The sequence below is a fragment of the Aquarana catesbeiana genome, linkage group LG12 (assembly GCF_042186555.1).
Source record: "Aquarana catesbeiana isolate 2022-GZ linkage group LG12, ASM4218655v1, whole genome shotgun sequence".
In the NCBI taxonomy this organism is placed as follows: Eukaryota; Metazoa; Chordata; class Amphibia; order Anura; family Ranidae; genus Aquarana; species Aquarana catesbeiana.
In genome coordinates, this window is record NC_133335.1 from 29,494,733 (window position 1) to 29,512,959 (window position 18,227).

The 18,227-nt window shown below is 43.9% G+C and overlaps 1 protein-coding gene across 2 annotated transcripts in view; it reads right to left on the minus strand.

The window, feature by feature from the left end:
- Positions 1–911: 911 nt before the first annotated feature.
- Positions 912–18,227, minus strand: part of OSBPL2 (oxysterol binding protein like 2) — a 196,433-nt gene continuing 179,117 nt past the window's right edge. For both annotated transcript variants that reach the window (XM_073607517.1, XM_073607518.1), the window contains exons 10-14: positions 13,925–14,048; positions 6,868–6,996; positions 6,565–6,688; positions 6,319–6,409; positions 912–4,071 (exon numbers count right to left, since the gene is read on the minus strand). In XM_073607517.1, coding sequence (XP_073463618.1) covers positions 3,969–4,071; positions 6,319–6,409; positions 6,565–6,688; positions 6,868–6,996; positions 13,925–14,048 — 571 coding nt within the window. In that variant the 3' untranslated portion in view covers positions 912–3,968. The remainder of the gene's footprint in view (positions 4,072–6,318; positions 6,410–6,564; positions 6,689–6,867; positions 6,997–13,924; positions 14,049–18,227) is intronic.

An 18,227-nucleotide genomic window follows, 5' to 3' on the forward strand; every position in this document is an offset into this window, starting at 1 on the left:
TTGCCAATTTCCGCTAAGCAACATTTTTTAGACATCATATGGTGCCTTGGGTGCTGTCCCTGAGCCCGGCTGAATTTTAATTGACCTGGTTAGGAACAGTGCCCAACTGCTTGAGCTTGCGCAGCTAGACCGGTTGCTTTGCTTCTTTTCTTTAAACCATTATTGTTTTTTGTAGTTGGTTTGGTTACTGTGACTTATGCATATCCTCCAGCTATATGTGTTTGTTAGACTACTGATTAAAGATTTTATATGATGTCCTTTGTCTGATACTCTTTTTTATTGTTATGTGGAAAAAATGAGTAAAAATTGCTAATTAAAAAAAAAGTCAGGGGGCATAAAGACAACACTGAGTGACAGTTTGTAGCATGAGTTATGACCCCAGCAGTAACATCTGACAGGTAGTAAATAGGTTATGCTAGTGTGCATTAGGCAGTCATTGGATTAGGATGATTAAACAGAATCTGCACCTCCTTATATCAGATGTCTTTATCAGAGTCCCTTCTTACATCAGGAGTCCTTAAACTAATCCCACTTTACATTAGGGTCCCTAATCAGAGTTGCCCCCTTATATCAATTGTCCTCATCAGAGTGCCCCCTTACATCAACTTTCCACATCAGAGATTCCTCTTACACAAAATGTTCCCACCTCATATTAATTATCCCCCCACTGGATTGGCTGACAGATCAGTGGATGCACTCCAAGAGACCCTGGGGGGCACAACTACAATCTGGAGGGGCACAGCCCAACCCAGCACCCTTCTAGATCCGGTCCTGTAGACCATTGTGGGCTGCCTGTGTTAAACCCAGGGGAAAAAAGAACATCAACAATAAAACAAAATACAAGGCCATTAAACAACCATCTCTCAAATTAATCAGTGGTACAAAACCATATCCAATCCATCACAACACACTTTGAAGATTGAAATTAAATTTATAGGAACAGACATCTATTTTAATGACAACGTTATACAAAATAAGCATACATTGGCTCTGGAAATCAAATATAGCTGCAGTACCTGTTTTCAGCCAGCAGGGGATGCTATCTATACTACTGACAAAGTCATAGAGTAGACTGCCCATTTAAGCAGCACATCCTGCTGGCTATAAAACCATACTGCACCCAATTATTAATCGCAAATATATTCATGAGTAATCGTGAAGTACGCATGAGGTTGTTACTAGTGTGTGCCGTGTAAACAAGAATAAATACCAGCCAGCGGTTAGACAGGAGTGCTCTGAGCATATTAGATATTAGGAACCTGGTAGGAGGACTTATACAGAAGATCTATTTAGGAAAACATATAAAAAAAAAGGTACTGCTTGTAGGCCTGTTTTACTTTTGGATGAAGCAGCTGTTAAGTTCCATTGACTCTTGCACCAGAGCATTCATTCTTGTCTAAAAAAAGTACATGGGCACATCTCATTAAATGTCCATGGATTAAGACATCAATAAACGACTGGGGCTTGGAGCTGAAAGGAGCGTTCAGTAGCTCTAATATGCAGGTCTAAGGCCTCATACACACTGAACTTTTTACAGCTGCTGCTAGGGGCATCTGGCATTTTTTTTTTTTCCCCTGCCTCTAAACTCCCCTTCATGTTAGCCTATGTGTCCATGCACACATAAGCTTTTAGCAGCGTTTAGTAGCAGGGGCTTTTAGAGGCGGGAAAAAAACAAAAACAAAACACTGCCAGTGCGTACAGGAACAGCAGCATTTTGGCAGAAAAAACGCTTGACGCTGCTAAATATGCCTAAACGCTAGGCACGTTTAGCGATTGAGCATTAATGAATTTCAATGGCCAGAATAAATGATTATTCTGGCCGATTAAATGAATTAACGCCCAAACTCTTGTCGCCTGGAAGCACGCATAAATGCTTGGTCTTGTGTGCATGAGGCCTAAAACTGATCAGTCAAGGAAATGTAGTACACTAAAAATAGTACAATAAAGTATAGGGGAGAAGGATGGCCAAATGACTGTACAATTCAGCAACCAGGGACAGCAGGCTCACTAAAGGAGTGAGGGAACTTGTGCTTTCATTAAAAAAAAAGAAGCTAAAAACAGCAAAAAAAATTCCCCAAAAACCAGCAGTAATTTATTTAGGCACGCTGACTACCTGGGTCCAAAGACCTGTCCATCCCGAAGACAGAGAAATGAGTACAAACATTAGAAATCCATGGGTAATCTGCAGGTTAGGGTTAGGGCTAGTGCTAGTACCCCTGTCACTGGAGATTTCCCTACAGTTCTTGTCCTATTGACACAATGGAAACCTCCAGAAAGCGAGGGGAATTCCCACCTTTACCGGATGTCACCAGAACACATGTTCCAATTAGGTGCCCTCACGCCTTATTCTGGTGACGACTGTGAAAGCTTAGATCTGCCCTCACTCTCCGTCCCTGCAACAGTGACAATTAAAGCAGTACAAAATAAAACAGACAGATACTGCAACCCTTCCTCAGTCCATCCAAAACTCCTTCCTAATTTTGTGCAAGTTAATTCAAACATTCAGGTGAAACATTCAGGCAAATATAAATACAAACACACACATACCCTTTGATTCCAGCTAAGCAATCATTAAAAAATGAAATGTATCTTAAGATACTGCAATGGCCTAAAATCTAACTCATTTTTATCCTCACACAATTCCCTGCACAGCAGGATTCGGGCTGGGAGGATCTGCACTGCAAACCAATTAGGCCCTACTGCATTGCCAATCCAACATATTTTAGGCACTGGGGGACGCATTTTGGCAAGCTTAAAGGTGATGAGAGCCCTGAGAGGACATAAGCAATGTGAAAAGGTTTTTTGCTTTTTTTTTTTTTTTTTTAACAACGGAATGAGCAGGCAGCGGACACACAAATCTGCAAGAGTGGTGCCACTATCCTGACCATGCAGGGTGGCAGTGGCCAAATAATGTTACAAAATTTTCAAATATTTAAAATATTTGCATTCCAACTGTGTGTTTAGCTTGGGTTATCCAGAACAAGTGTGTAACCAGTGATGTCTGAATACCTGATCTGTTTGCTTGTTTCCAATTAGAGCAATAAGCAAGATGAGGTCATTAATAGCAACCCCATTCTCTCTGTACAGATCTCTTTACATCATTTGTCATAGTACCACCAAACATCACTTGTATAGCAAGGAGGTTGCCAAAGCCCACTCAAAACTGATTTTAAATATGGGTTGACATTGGTGGGTCAAAGTACTGTACTCCTCAAGTATCTTTAAATTCTAGAAATGAAATTTCTTTTTTGAAATTTCCAGTTGAGCCTCCCAGCATGGCCATGGTGTCTCCCTCTTCCAGTAGCTATGAGAGCGAGACCCTCAAAGAAATGATAGTGGCAGTGGGTGGAGCCGCAAACCTGGGTGCGGAGACCCCACCTCTAGAGTGAGAGAGGCGACAGAAGCCAATTGTCAATTCAACCCAATGACGAATATTCAAAGTTAAAATATCCATTTTGGAAAGTTAGTTATGATGCACAAGACTCCACCCCAACAGCTGGAGCTACCATCTAAGAAGGACAGGGTGACAGACAGGCACTTAAAACATGTCCTAAAATTAAAATTAGCATTAACAAAAGACAACAAAAAACAAAAACTAAAAAAAGACTACACAGAAATGATTAAAGGTTTCCGTACTGCTGGCTACAATTTGACACCTGTGCGCCCTTATACACAGATATGTACGCTGGCATATACAAACCCATGCTTTCATTTTATTTTTTTGGCAACCAAAAATAGTTTTATAATTAATTCCCTGATTGCTGAACAATAACGTTTCCTAAAATGTTTCCAAAAGAAAAAAAAAATAAGGAGGTGCATATACATCTATAAATATAATTAAATGTACACCCGCTCCCCACAGACACAGTTAGCGAGCCGCAGCTCCGGTGCAAATGGCGACACGGTGTTTAGGTCAGATATGAGGAGTCCAGGGAAGGAAGGAGGAGGGGAGAAGGAAGGAGGAAGTGTCAATAAATGTCGGGACAGTCTGTAAAGTTTCTATCAAAGTATCCTCCTGTGTAGATCCAGTCTGCGGTCTTAGTGTGCACGTTAGTTCCCTGTGTGAACCACCTGGAAGAGAGAGGGAGCGGGTTACAAAACAGAAGGCAGACATCAACATACAAGAGAAGAGAGGCTACAACAGGTGAAAAGTGTGACGACACAGAAATAAATCCTTCTTCACAGCAATCTGATCTTGGAGAGAAATAATACACGGGCTGGTGATCTCCTTCTGAAAATGCCAGCTGCTTAAACTACTGACCAGGAGCAAGTATGCAGATTAGGTTGCAAGCTTGTTCCAAGATGGTGACTACTGAAGCAATAGACAGCCAAGCAACTAGCATTTTCTTTTTTTACTTTGAACAGTACGGTATATACTCGAGTATAAGTCGACCCGAATATAAGCGGAGGCACCTAATTTTACCACAAAAAACTGGGAAAACTTATTGACTCGAGTATAAGCCTAGGGTGAGAAATGCGCAGCTACTGTAAGTGGAAAAGAGGGTCAACAATGCCCATTTGCATGCCTCACTGTGCCCATTTGCAGCCATAGGTCCCCCGAACTTTAAACTCGGTAGTTAAGGGTTCCTAGATGCCCCCTAGCTGCAACCAAAATTTGGGGTCTCTGGACCCAAACGGTCCCGAAATGACATTGCTGCAGATGGACACAGTTGACCGACTTTGGGGCCCCGTTCAGAAAATGTCAAGCACTTCTGCAGCAGAGAATTACATTTTACGAACCGACTTTGGGGCCCCGTATCTCGAGGCTACATGCTGCTAGGAACCCCGGCTTTGAATATGTTGTGCTACTAGTTCCACTGGGTTTGCACACCAAATTTGGGGTTCCTAGCACCAAGTGACCCCGAGATATGGGGACCCAAAGTCGGTTTGTAAAATGACATTTTTTGCTGCAGAAAAGTGCTTGACTCGAGTATAAGCCGAGGGGGGCACTTTCAGCACAAAAAAAATGTACTCTAGTATATACGGTATCTTTATTGTAACAAAAATATCAATTTACAAATAGAAAATATGCATAAGAAATGTCAAATGTGCACTGACAATCTTACCGACGGTTATCTCTTAACAGATATCTCGTATATATTATACTACATGCTGAGACACGCATTTACACATATAACAGAAAAGATATTAGTAACAGTAATCATGGTACATTGTTGACGTATGTGTCCTCATCACTCAGTTTCCATTAAATAGCAAAAATGCTGGTGGAGGGCAGTATTTAGGGTACGAAAAGGAAGGTTTGCCTTGCCAACTAAGGGTTTCTGCGGCTTGTAGCCACCTATCCCAAATTTTATTATATTTTGACGGGCATCCTCTGTGCTTGTATATGAGTTTTTTTATATGGCAAGCTATTATTCACTTCTGCTACCCATGTACTGAACTCAGGTGAATTAGTTCTCATCCATGGCCTTGCCGGGTCTTTCCGTGCAGAAAAAAGTGTTTCATTTAGAAAGATTTTAGTGAACTTGTTCATATTTGGCTCTGGGTATATCCCAAGCAGCAAGGTTTGGGGTGCAGTGCAAGAGGACAGCCCATTGTATTGTGTAGAAATTGTACAACTTGTGTCCAGTATCCTTGTACCCTAGGGCATCTCAAAATTAAGTGATAAAATGTGCCGGTTTCCTGGTTATACATTCGGCAAAGAGCAGTGCAACTAGCATTTTTAGATGAATAGGTCATAGCAGTCCACGTGTGTTTGGTCTATGATGACTTGTGTCCCTTTTCACCAGACTGTCACCAATGCAGTGGCGGCCCGTCCATACGGGGCGTAGAGACACCGCCCCACTAATCCATGCGGCCGGCCCCTAATCTACATGCAGGGTTCCAACAGGGTTTTTTTTTTCTTTTATGAAGCATATGATCAGAGCCTGAGGCTCTAATCGGCTTGTGTGCTACTTTTACAAGAGGAAGACATGGATTTTAGTTTCTGTTTTGCAGGAACATAGAATCCATCCCCCCCCACCCCCCCGCATCAGAATGGAGATATGCCTTGTTTACATAGGCATAGCTCAGTTCTCTGTGTATTGCCAACGATCTGTGGGTGCGGAGGACATTAAGTGCATGTAGCAGTAAAAAGTGCTATAGGGCGGTCGGCAAGTGGTAAAAGAAAAACCTTATTCTGACCGAGGTTAGCGGAAATAGCCAAGCGTAAGCATACAGAAGCAAGGCCTTAATCTACAGATTGCAAGGCTGCTCTAACTTGCGTTCGGGCTGCGCAAACTAGCCAGCAATCTTCAAAGCTTGGGCAGGCTAAGGCCTCCAGTCAGAAATCACAGCATGTATTTGTGAATGCAATACCTTGTGTTCCATTCTTCATTTGTTTTGGCTCGTTCCCTTCTGGATGCCCTCTGCTTCTCTTCTAATCTTTCCTTCTCTTTACTAGCCTGATCTGAAAAAAAAAAAAAAAAAAAAATAGAAAGATGTAAATTCTCATACAAAAACAAAACAACTAACCCCATGCTAACTGCAGCATAACCAAGGCGCTACAATATTAACAGCATCACACCAGCAGAAATGAGAGAGGTGACCAACCCAGACACTTACCTAGATCCCCGCTTTCCATGTATCTGATGTCGGGTCTTAACCGGCAGTCCGTAGGGGCCAATACTGCCAACATGTCTTTGTCTAATTCATTAAGAGCCACAGCAAAATGGGTAAAATTGTACATCTTGGGAGGAAAAAAGTTAGAGTGTTAGAAAATGTAGACTCACACTTACAAAGTCTGGATTTGTTATTTAGTATTGTAGTACAGCTAAAAAAAAAAAGAGTTCCAATTATGAGTGACTCTTAAATGATAAATTAATATTATAAGAAAAATAAAAAATGAAATAAAGGTTCTGTGCTCACCTGAGAGGAGTTTGAAGGTCGGTTACTGATCCGCCATAGAAGGGTACTGCCAGGTATGACCTGCACAGTCTCATGGACTTCTGGCATATCATCAGCTTCGTCACTGTCTGGATTCACAGTTTCTTCATTCTATAGTCAATGAGGTGTGAGAGAAAATGAATAATCTATTCCTTACTTCGCTGCCTTGAAGATATCTCTAGGCAAGTCAGCCTTGAAGATATCTCTAAGTAGTTCAGCCCTCGCATCTCAATCCTTGAAGTGAGCTTAAACTTTCATTTTTTTTATAAAAGTTCAAAAGCAGCTGCAATATTCATCTGTAATTCAGAGCTGTCCCCCACAGTAATGCCTCTTGGCCACAAGATGTCAGCAGTCTTCCAGGTTGAATGTCCCCCAGTGTGAGGGCACTACGACGCATTTCATTCACTGTGTACTGGTGCAGAGAGTGACGTTGAAGTCATCTCATTAGTGCCACTCTCTGCATCAGTAGGGACCATCCTGCCTAGAGAAGAGACAAAGATGAAGAGGACCTTTGTGGCATCACAGGACTGGACATAAGACTACAGAAAAGGTAGGTTTAAAAACAATTATAACTTTTAAAAAATACAGTCAGCAGGGGCTACAAGGGGAATGGGCATGGCGCCTGGAGTTGGGTTTTAAGTAGCATAACCTTATTTCTCAGCCCTGAGAGTCTTCACCCCTTGAATTAGTCTAACTGGTCTAGTGTTGACCTTTCAGCCTTTAGCAATGACTTTGCTAACTCTATTACTCACTTCTCAGCACCCCCCCCAACAGTGAATATGAACTATTATTTATTTCATAAACTTCAGATTGATTATATGTGATCTCCTTATTGCTTCACAGTCCCTGGAATGCCTCTAGATGGTCTAGTTTTTAATACTTACCTTGAGTGAGGGTTGCCTAGATTGTTTAGACCTGATATCTTAGCCTTGGAACAAAGACTAAATGGTGAATTTCGAATTTGTTAGTCCCAAGTGTGCGTCTAAGTCCTCCTTTTGTACTTGTCAGTAGGGATGAGCTTGATGTTCGGGTGGAACATCGGGTGTTCACCGAGGAGTGAACATTATGGGGCGTTAGCGGCAAATTTGTGCGCCGCGGAACCCCCCTATAATGCACTGCGAGATCGCAGTGCATTGCTGTATGATGATTGGCCAAAGCATGCACCTGACCTGCATGCTTTGGCCAATCACAGCGCCCTCTGCTAAGAGAGCCATAATTGGCCAGAGGCACCATGGCTCAGAGGGACCAAGTCCACGCCCCACACTATATAAGGCTTCTTACACGGCGGCCATGTGTAGTGTTGTTGGTGTGGACAGAGAGATAGCTTGATTTAGATTAAGCAGGCAGGTTATTTAGTTAGTGGCAGCGTATTTAATTTATATTATATATATATATATATATATATATATATATATATATATACACACATATATATATATACATACATACACACACACACCTACATATACAGTCAGTCTAAATATATATAAATAAGATATGTAGCTCTGCAACAGCTGGAGGTCTGCTATATGCAGTGTGTGTATGTATATATATATATATATATATATATATATATATATATATATATATATATATATATATATATATATATACACATACACACACATACACACACACTGCATATAGCATAGACCAGGGATATGCAATTAGCAGACCTCCAGCTGTTGCAGAGCTACAAGTCCCATGAGGCATAGCAAGGCTTTGACAGCCACAAGCATGACACCCAGAGGCAGAGGCATGATGGGACTTGTAGTTTTGCAACAGCTGGAGGTCCACTAATTGCATATCCCCGGCATAGACTATATATTCAGTATTTACTCTATATTCAGTCAGTGCATCAGCGCAGGCAGTGTATTAATATATATATATATATATATATATATACACATACACACACACACACTATATTATATATATATATATATATACATACACACACACACACACACACTGCCTGAATATAGAGTAAACACTAAATATATAGTCTATGCTAAATGCAGGGTATGTGTGTGTGTGTGTATGTATATATACACACACACACATACACACACATATACATACACACACACACTCTGCATCCAGTGTAGCCTATATCTACAGTGCATTCTGTGGTGTACTGTTTCCAATACACTTCTGGTGGTGTACACAGTATAGAATACAGTGCAGCCGTTGTACACAGTATCTAGTACAGTGTGTACAGTTTCTACTACACTTCTGGTGGTGTACACAGTACACAATACAGTGCAGCCATAGTACAGTTGCTAATACAGTGCAGGTGGCGTACACAGTATCTAATACAGTGTAGTGTGGTGTTGCAAAACAAAATATACATCATGTCCGGTAGGCCACCAAGGAGAGGCAGACGCTCACAGGCCACTAAAAGAGGGCAAGCAGCCTCTGTGTCTACAGTCAACAGTGCTGGTCGTGGACATGGTGCATCCTCTGCAGGTGGCCCTGGGGCATGCTTGTCCTTTTTTTCTGCTGCTGGCCAGGTTATTGAGCCAGAACATGCAGAAGAGTTGGTGGAGTGGATAACAAAGCCGTCCTCATCCTCCTCATTTTCTGTCACCCAGGCTCAGAGTAGTTTGCCTTCCAATGTAGCTGCCAAAGTGGCCTATTCCACCGGCTCCTTGTCCATAGTCACTCCTTGGGGTTGATTTACTAAAACTTGAGAGTGCAAAGTCTGGTGCAGCTGTGCATGATAGCAATCAACTTCCAGGTTTTATTGTCAAAGCTTAATGGATCAAGCTGAAGTTAGAAGCTGATTGGTTACCATGCACAGCTGCACCAGATTCTGAGTGCTTCCATTTTAGTAAATCAACCCCCTTCTGTAGCCCCACCATCATGCACGGAGGAGTCCCTAGAATTATTCGACCACGGTATTTAGTACATGCTGCTGGAGGATGCGCAGCGATTTCGAGGCTCCGTTGTTAGTTCCCAGGTTGAGGAAGGGAGTAACGTGAGCCTAGAAAGAGGGGGTGCCCAAGAAGGACAAGTAACTGGCAGTCATGTTCCCCCAGCTGCAGCATACTGTAAAGTTTGCTCCAGTCACGAGGAGGGAGGGGATAATGAGGTCACTGACTGTACTTGGGTGCCTGAGAGGAGGAGGCACAACTCCAATGAGGCAGGATGTCCTCTAGGGGCAGCTTAAGGGCAGCCACCCTATTGCATCACACCGCAGGTGCAGGGCACTGCTGACTCCCCGCTGACTTTTAAAAGTTCCTTGGTGTGGGCCTTTTTCAAAACATGTGCAGCAGATCGCACCGTTGCTGTTTGCAACCTATGTCTGAAGCAGATCAAGCGTGGCCAGAACAGCAGCTGCTTGGGCACCACATGCTTGACAAGACATACGATGACCTGCCATGCAGTCAGTTGGCAACAGCATTTAAAAGCAACACATCAAAGAAAAAGGCAGACTTCTCCTTGCCCCTCATCTAGGATCTCCAACCCTACTATACCTCCAGTTGTCTCAAAAACCTGCACCGAGAGGAATGAAGGTATAGCAATAGGTGTTCCAAGTACTTGCAGCCAATCTGCTAGCAGTACACCACCATCTGATTTTAGCAGGCAAATTTCCCTACCCCAGTTTTTGAACCGTAAAAAGAAAATTTGGTCCCAGCCATCCACATGCTCAGCGTCTAAATGCTAGCTTGGCCAAATTGCTAGCACTGCAACTGCTGCCTTTTCAGCTGGTAGACTCTGCTTCCTTTCGTGAATTTGTGGAATGTGCTGTACCTCAGTGGCAGGTTCCAAAACGCCATTTCTTTTCACAGTCCATTCCGGCTCTCTACAGGCATGTGAAAGGCAATGTTTTGGCCTCGTTGGACAGGGCGGTCAGCAGTAAGGTGCATATTACCCCTGACTCATGGTCCAGCAGGCATTGGCAGGGACGTTACTTTTCCTTCACGGCGCACTGGGTAACTCTGCTGGCAGCTGGGAAGGATGCAGGACAGGTTTCAGTGTTGGAGCTTGTTCTGCCACCACGCCTCCAAAACGCTAGTGGTGATTCTGCTACAGCTCTCTCCTCCACCCTCTCCTCCTCTTCTTCCTCTATGGCCTCTTCTGCAGATTTGTCCTCTGAACCAGCAGTGCTCTGTAAGCGTTCAAGGGGCTACGCAAGCAGTCAGGCTAAAAGATGCCATGCGGTGCTTGAGTTGATCTGCCTAGGGGACAGGAGCCACACTGGGGCAGAGATTCTGTCAGCTCTGCAGGGGAAGGCTCAGAGGTGGTTGACGCCACGCCAGCTTCAGCCAGGAATGGTTGTATGCAACAATGGCACCAACCTTCTCTCCGCCCTCCGACAGGGACACTTAACCCATGTTCAGCACACATCCTGAATTTGGTGGTACAGCAGTTCTTGAGCAGGTACCCAGGCTTACAGCATCTCCTGAGGCAGGCCAGAAAAGTCTGTGGTCATTTCTGCCGGTCATACAATGCCAGTGCTCGGTTGGCTGACATTCAAAGGGAATGCAACCTGCCCACCATCCGCCTCCTTTGTGACATGCCCACCAAGTGGAACTCAAGGTTGGCAATGCTGCAGCGGATGCACAGACAGCAGAGGGCCATCAATGAGTATCTGTGAGAGAGTATGGCACCAGGACAGGGTCAGGGGAGCTAGGCCTCTTTTCGCCATGCCAGTGGCTACTGATCAAGGATGCATGCACTGTCCTGTCACCATTTGAGGAGGCCACAAGGATGGTGAGCAGCGACAATGGAATCATGGACAGGGCACTTGAGGCCGAACAGCGGGTGAAGGGGAGGTCTTCCTTACCTCTCAAGGCCCCCTTTTAATACAGATAGCATTCCTGCGGGCCCCCCAAACACACAGGAAGAAGAGGAGGAGGATTGTGTCAGCATGGATGTAGAGGATAACACTCAGCAGCAGTCTTCAAGGGATGGTTTTCAGTCCCCAGAAACCCAAGAAGTTGTACAAGGCTGGGAGGAGGTAATTACAGATTATGTGATCCTTAGTGACCCAGAGGACTCAGAATCGAATGCCTCTGCAAACTTACGCTGCATGGCCTCCCTGATTCTGCAAAGCCTGCGAAAAGACCCTAGGATTTGTGGTATCAATGAGAGGGATCATTACTGGCTGGCAACCCTTTTTGATCCACGTTACAAGGGTAAGGTTGCAGAACTCATCCTGCCTTCGCAGAGGGAGCAGAGGATGAAACATCTTCAAAAGGCCTTGAAGAAGGGTTTGTGCAACGCATTTCCAGACCCTGGGAAGTTACAATTTCCTGGTGCTGGACAACATGTTGCTGAGGCTTCGTTCAGTCAGAGGAAGAGCGGTGGAGAAGGTGGCCGGCTGACCGATGCCTTTAAACTATTTTTTCAGTACTCAGTGCCAAGGTCTGATCGGTTCAAGCAACCATCGCCAGCGTCTGCATTACATGGTGCAGTAATATCTAGGGGCAAGAGCAGACTTGGGAGACCTTTCCATCAGAGCATCCACTGGTTTACTGGGTCTTGAGAATGGACCACTGGCCAGAACTTGCTCAATATGCAATTGAGCTACTGGCTTGTCCTGCATCCAGCGTGCTTTCTGAGTGCACATTCAGTGCTGCTGAAGGGTTTGTAACGGATCAAAGAGTGTGCCTGTCCACAGACGTTGATAGGCTCACATTCATAAAAATGAATCAGTCTTGGATCAGCAGCTATCAAGCACCTGATGCTGATGCAACTGATTGAATTTGCTATAGATGATCCATTGAAGACTACCTATGCTCACCATCCTATTCTATCTATCTATTCTATCTTCAATTTTGATGATGCTAGCTTCCAACAATATTTTTGGTTTAGGGCACCCACCACCCAAGGTCCAATTTTTCTGCTCCTGTTTAACAGGGGCATGCAATTACAATTTTTGATCTAATATTTCACAGCAGGGCCCATTCCTGCACCAAACAAGAGTATCCGTGAGGGGGTTACAGTGTTGTGGCACCACCACAGGCTCAATTTTCCTGGCCGTGTTTAACAGAGGCATGTAATTACAATTCTTAACTATTTCACAGCAGGGCCCGTTCCTGCGCCCAACAAGAATAACTGAGGGCTTACAGTGTTCTGGTAACACCAACACCTAAGGCCCAATTTTCTGCAGAGTATATAGTGCAGGCCGTATAGTATATATACTGCTGTTCAGAGTATATAGTGCCTGGGGGACCCCCATGCCATTTTTTTTAAAATTTGGGTGCGGTATATCCATACCAGACCCTAAGGGCCTGGTAACGGACTGTGGGGGGGGGGCTGGGGGGACCCATGCCGTTTTTTCAAAATTTTTTTCAAAATGTAATTTTGCTGTGGTATTGTTCTAAACACGGGAAAAATGCGCTATGTTACTGGCATACTAAGGACACCCCCAGGCACGATATTTAAAGGAATATTTCATTTTTATTGTTTCACTTTAAGCATTATTAAAATCACTGCTCCCGAAAAAAAACGTAAGTTTTTAAAACTTTTTCTTGCATTGATACATGTCCCCTGGGGAAGTACCTGGGTCCCTAAGTACTTTTTATGGCAATAACTTGCATATAAGCCTTTAAAATTAGCACTTTTGATTTTTCACATTCGTGTCTTTAACGGTGTTCGCAAGTTCGAACAAATTTTTTGCCTTTTCGCATGTTCTGCTGCGAACCGAACCGGGGGGTGTTTGGCTCATCCCTACTTGTCAGTAGTCCAGTCTTAAGTTCATAGTCTCCAAATAAGTCCCAGTGGTCAAGTCTTTAATTCTTAGACACCAGAGTGAGTCTCAATGGTCTAGCCCCCCTCTCACCTCTGAAGTTAATCTAGTTGATCTATTCTTTCCTTTTCAAACCCTGGAATAAGTCTTGGTGGCCTTCTCCCCCTTTCTCAGTCCAGGGGATGTATCTAGTTGCCCATTTGCTCTAACGTATGCTTTCCGAAAGTCTGTGTGAAATATTTAGTTCTGAGGAGGTGTCTATGTGGCTAGTTGCTCTGTTTTTGGAATGAGTCTTGGTGGTCTTCAATTCTCAGCCTTCGTAATGACAATAGGTCTCACCTGTTTACTTTTCTTCGGTTCACCTCCTTTCTTTTCTGACTTCTTGTAAGCCTCATACGTAAAAGGATCTATACTCCACAAGCACTCTGTCCACTTTCCGTATATCATACATAGTTTCTTTTTGCTATGAAAAAAGCAACACCATCATGTATTAACGGTGTGTAACAAGAGTAAACAACTGCCATGATCTATGCTGTATAACAATGACGAGGTACAGAAAATAATCTGAGTGGGACGTTACAAAGCACAGAAATCAGGAAGCACACCTACCCACTGCACTTGTGAAGAGTTGTGTGAAGCCCATTATAATAAACTAACTGGACCTTCTGACTAAGCACAGATGCAGTATTTGCTGGATTGCATTAACACTCAAGGTTCGGTTTCACTTGTCCTTTCAATTGCCCTTCACAGTGGAAATATACAGCAATCAGCCTTAACTTTATGACCACTGGCAGGTTAGTTAAGTGAATAACACTCATTATCTTGTTACAATGGCATCTGAAAGCCAGTGGGATATATTAAGCAGCAAGTAAATATTTCCCCTGAAGTTGATATGTTAAAAGCAGAAACAAATGGGCATTGAAGTTTGTTGTGTATGGAGCTGCATAGCTGCAGACCAGTCAGGATACCCATGCTGACCCATGTCCACTGTCAAAAGCACCTACAATGGGCATGCATCAGAAGTGGACCACAGAGCAATAAAAGAAGGTGGCCTGGCCTAATGAATCACGTTTTCTATAGGTCATCCATTATGTGGATGGTTGGGTGCGTGTGTCTCTTACCCAGGGAAGAGATGGCACCAGGGTACAGTGTGATGCTTTAGGCAGTGTTCTGCTGAGAAACCTTGGGTCCTGCCATTCATGTGGATGTTACTCGACACATATCAACTACAGTGAAGGAAAAAAGTATTTGATCCCCTGCTGATTTTGTACATTCGCCCACTGACAAAGAAATTATCAGTCTATAATTTTAATGGCAGATTTATTTTAACAGAGAGAGACCGAACAAAAATATCCAGAAAAACGCATTTCAAAAAAGTTATAAAATCGATTTGCATTTTAATGAGTGAAATAAGTATTTGACCCCTTCGCAAAACATGACTTAGTACTTGGTGGCAAAACCCTTGTTGGCAATCACAGAGGTCAGACGTTTCTTGTTGTTGGCCACCAGGTTTGCACACTCAGGAGGGATTTTGTTTGTTTGCACTTCTGTTTGCAGATCCTCTCCAAGTCATTAAGGTTTGAGGCTGACATTTGGTAACTCGAACCTTCACCTCCCTCCACATATCTTCTATGGGATTTAGGTCTGGAGACTGGCTAGGCCACTCCAGGACCTTAATGTGCTTCTTCTTGAGCCACTCCTTTGTTGCCTTGGCTGTGTGTTTTGGGTCATTGTCATGCTGGAATACCCATCCACAACCCATTTTCAATGTCCTGGCTGAGGGAAGGAGGTTCTCACCCAAGATTTAATGGTACATGGCCCTGTCCATCCACTTGATGCTGTGAAGTTGTCCTGTCCCCTTAGCAGAAAAACTCCCCAAAGCATAATGTTTCCACCTCCATGTTTGACGGTGGAGATGGTGTTCTTGGCAGCATTCTTTCTTCTCCAAACACGGCGAGTTGAGTTGATGCCTAAGAACTTGATTTTGGTCTCATCTGACGACACTTTCACCCAGCTCTCCTCTGAATCATTCAGATGTTCTTCAGCAAACTTCAGAAGGGCCTGTACATGTGCTTTCTTGAGCAGGGGGACCATTGCGGGCACTGCAGGATTTCAGTCCTTCACGGCGTAGTCTGTTACCAATTGTTTTCTTGGTGCCTATGGTCCCAGCTGCCTTGAGATCATTGATAATATTATCTTGTGTAGTTCTGGGCTGATTCCTCACTGTTCTCATGATCATTGAAACTCCACGAGGTGAGATCTTGCATGGAGCCCCAGACCGAAGGAGATTGACAGTTATTTTGTGTTTCTTCCATTTGCGAATAATCACAACTACTGTTGCCACCCTCTCACCAAGCTGCTTGGCTATGGTCTTGTAGCCCATTCCAGCCTTGTGTAGGTCTACAATCTTGTCCCTGACATCCTTGGAAAGCTTTGGTCTTGGCCATGGTGGAGAGATTGGAATCTGAATGATTGTTTCTGTGAACAGGTGTCTTATACAGAGATTAGGAGCACTCCCTTTAAGCTCCCATTCACATGGGGCTATTTGACATGTCAAATCGCAGCCTATTGCAGGCAACGGCACTGTCTAAATCAGTGCGATGCCACACCGATTTCCAAAAGTAGTTCCTGCACTACTTTTGGCGACTTTGGGGGCGATTTCAATAGAGATCTGTGCATGAACCCACACAGGTCTTTCAAATGGCACCCAAACCCGCAATGAAACGCGGGTTTGAAATCGTGCAAGTTCAGCTTTCAAACCACCTCCAATGTGAACATACCCTAAGAGAGTGCTTCTAATCTCAGCTTGTTACCTGTATAGAAGACACCTGGGAACCAGAAATCTTGCCGATTGATAGGGGATCAAATACCGTATTTATCGGTATATAACACGCACCTTAAATTTTAAGAGGGAAGTTTCAGGAAAGAAAAAAACTTACATTTTAAATAGAGAACTTTGAAGCAAAATAAGGGCCAGTGCCCTGGCTACCCATCAAGGTAGCCAGACCAGTGCCCATCAAGGCAGCCTGATCAGTGCCCATCTGCAGCCTCACCATTGCCCATCAATGCAGAGACGTCGGATTACAGAGTGGGGATCTCCTGTTTACTCGCCGGCCACTGTGATACGAAGTCCTGCCTCCTGGACCGACTCATATGATAGACAGAACACTGGTCCAATGCCAGGACGTGTGACGTCTATCATAGGAGCCAGTCCAGGTATTACAGTGGCCGCCGAGTAAAAAGGAGATCTCCGCTCTGTGTAATCCAGCGGTGCTCGCCCCCCCCCTCCCCACCAAGGCAGCACAGGTAAAATATCAGCGTATAACACGCACACAATTTGCCCTCTATTTTTAGCGGGGAAAAGTGTGTGTTATACGCCAAAAAATACAGTACTTATCTCACTCATTAACATGCAAATCAATTTATAACTTTTTTGAAATGTGTTTTTCTGGATTTGTTGTTATTCTGTCTCTCACTGTTAAAATAAACCTACTATTGAAATTATAGACTGATCATTTTTTTGTTAGTGGGCAAACATACTAAATCAGTTTGAAAAACACAACAATGAGTTTAACGTGTTGGCTTAGTCTTCAAATTCTCCAGATCTCAATCCAATCGAGCAATTTTGGGATGTTACAGTTCCAGGAGAACCCACCTCGCAACTTACCGGACTTAAAGGATTTGCTACTGATGGCTTAGTACCAGATATGTACCAAAGAAGAAAAAAATAGGATTTTTTAAAACAGCTTACCTGTAAAATCCTTTTCTTTCGAAGGATATCACGGGACACAGAGCCACAGTAATTACTGATGGGTTATATAGGTATCACTGGTGATTGGACACTGGCACACCCTATCAGGAAGTTCAGCCCCCTATATAATCCCTCCCCCTTGCAGGGATACCTCAGTTTTGTAGCCAAGCAATATAGTGTATTAGAAGAGGGGTGGGACCTCTGTGTCCCGTGATGTCCTTCGAAAGAAAAGGATTTTACAGGTAAGCTGTTTTAAAAAATCCTATTTTCTTTCTCGAACATCACGGGACACAGAGCCACAGTAATTACTGATGGGATGTCCCAGAGCAATGCTACCTGAGGGGGGGGAACCACGACCAAGTAGGGTGCAATCAGACCTGAGGACCCTGTACCGCTGCCTGCAGCACACTACGCCCAAAGGCGATATCCTCATGCCTTCTCACATCCACCTGATAGAATCTGGTGAATGTATGAACTGAAGACCAGGTTGCGGCCTTGCAGATTTGAGCCATAGAGGCCCGGTGATGCACTGCCCAAGAAGCACCAATAGCCCTTGTGGAATGTGCCCTGATCTGAAAACGGAGGAATCTTCTGTTTCAAACCGTAAGCTTGAATGATCAACTGTCGAATCCATTTAGAAATGGTAGCTTTTGACGCTGCCTGTCCTCTATTGGGACCCTCTGGCAGCACAAACAAAACATCCGTCTTGCGGATCTGAGTAGTTGCCCCTAGATAGGCCTTAACTGCTCTTACTACATCCAACGAATGTAGAGATCTCTCTTCCGGAGAACAGGGATCTGGAAAAAAGGAAGGTAGAACAATGTCTTGGTTTAAATGAAAATCAGAAACCACCTTCGGTAAAAAACTAGGATGAGGGCGTAGTACCACTCT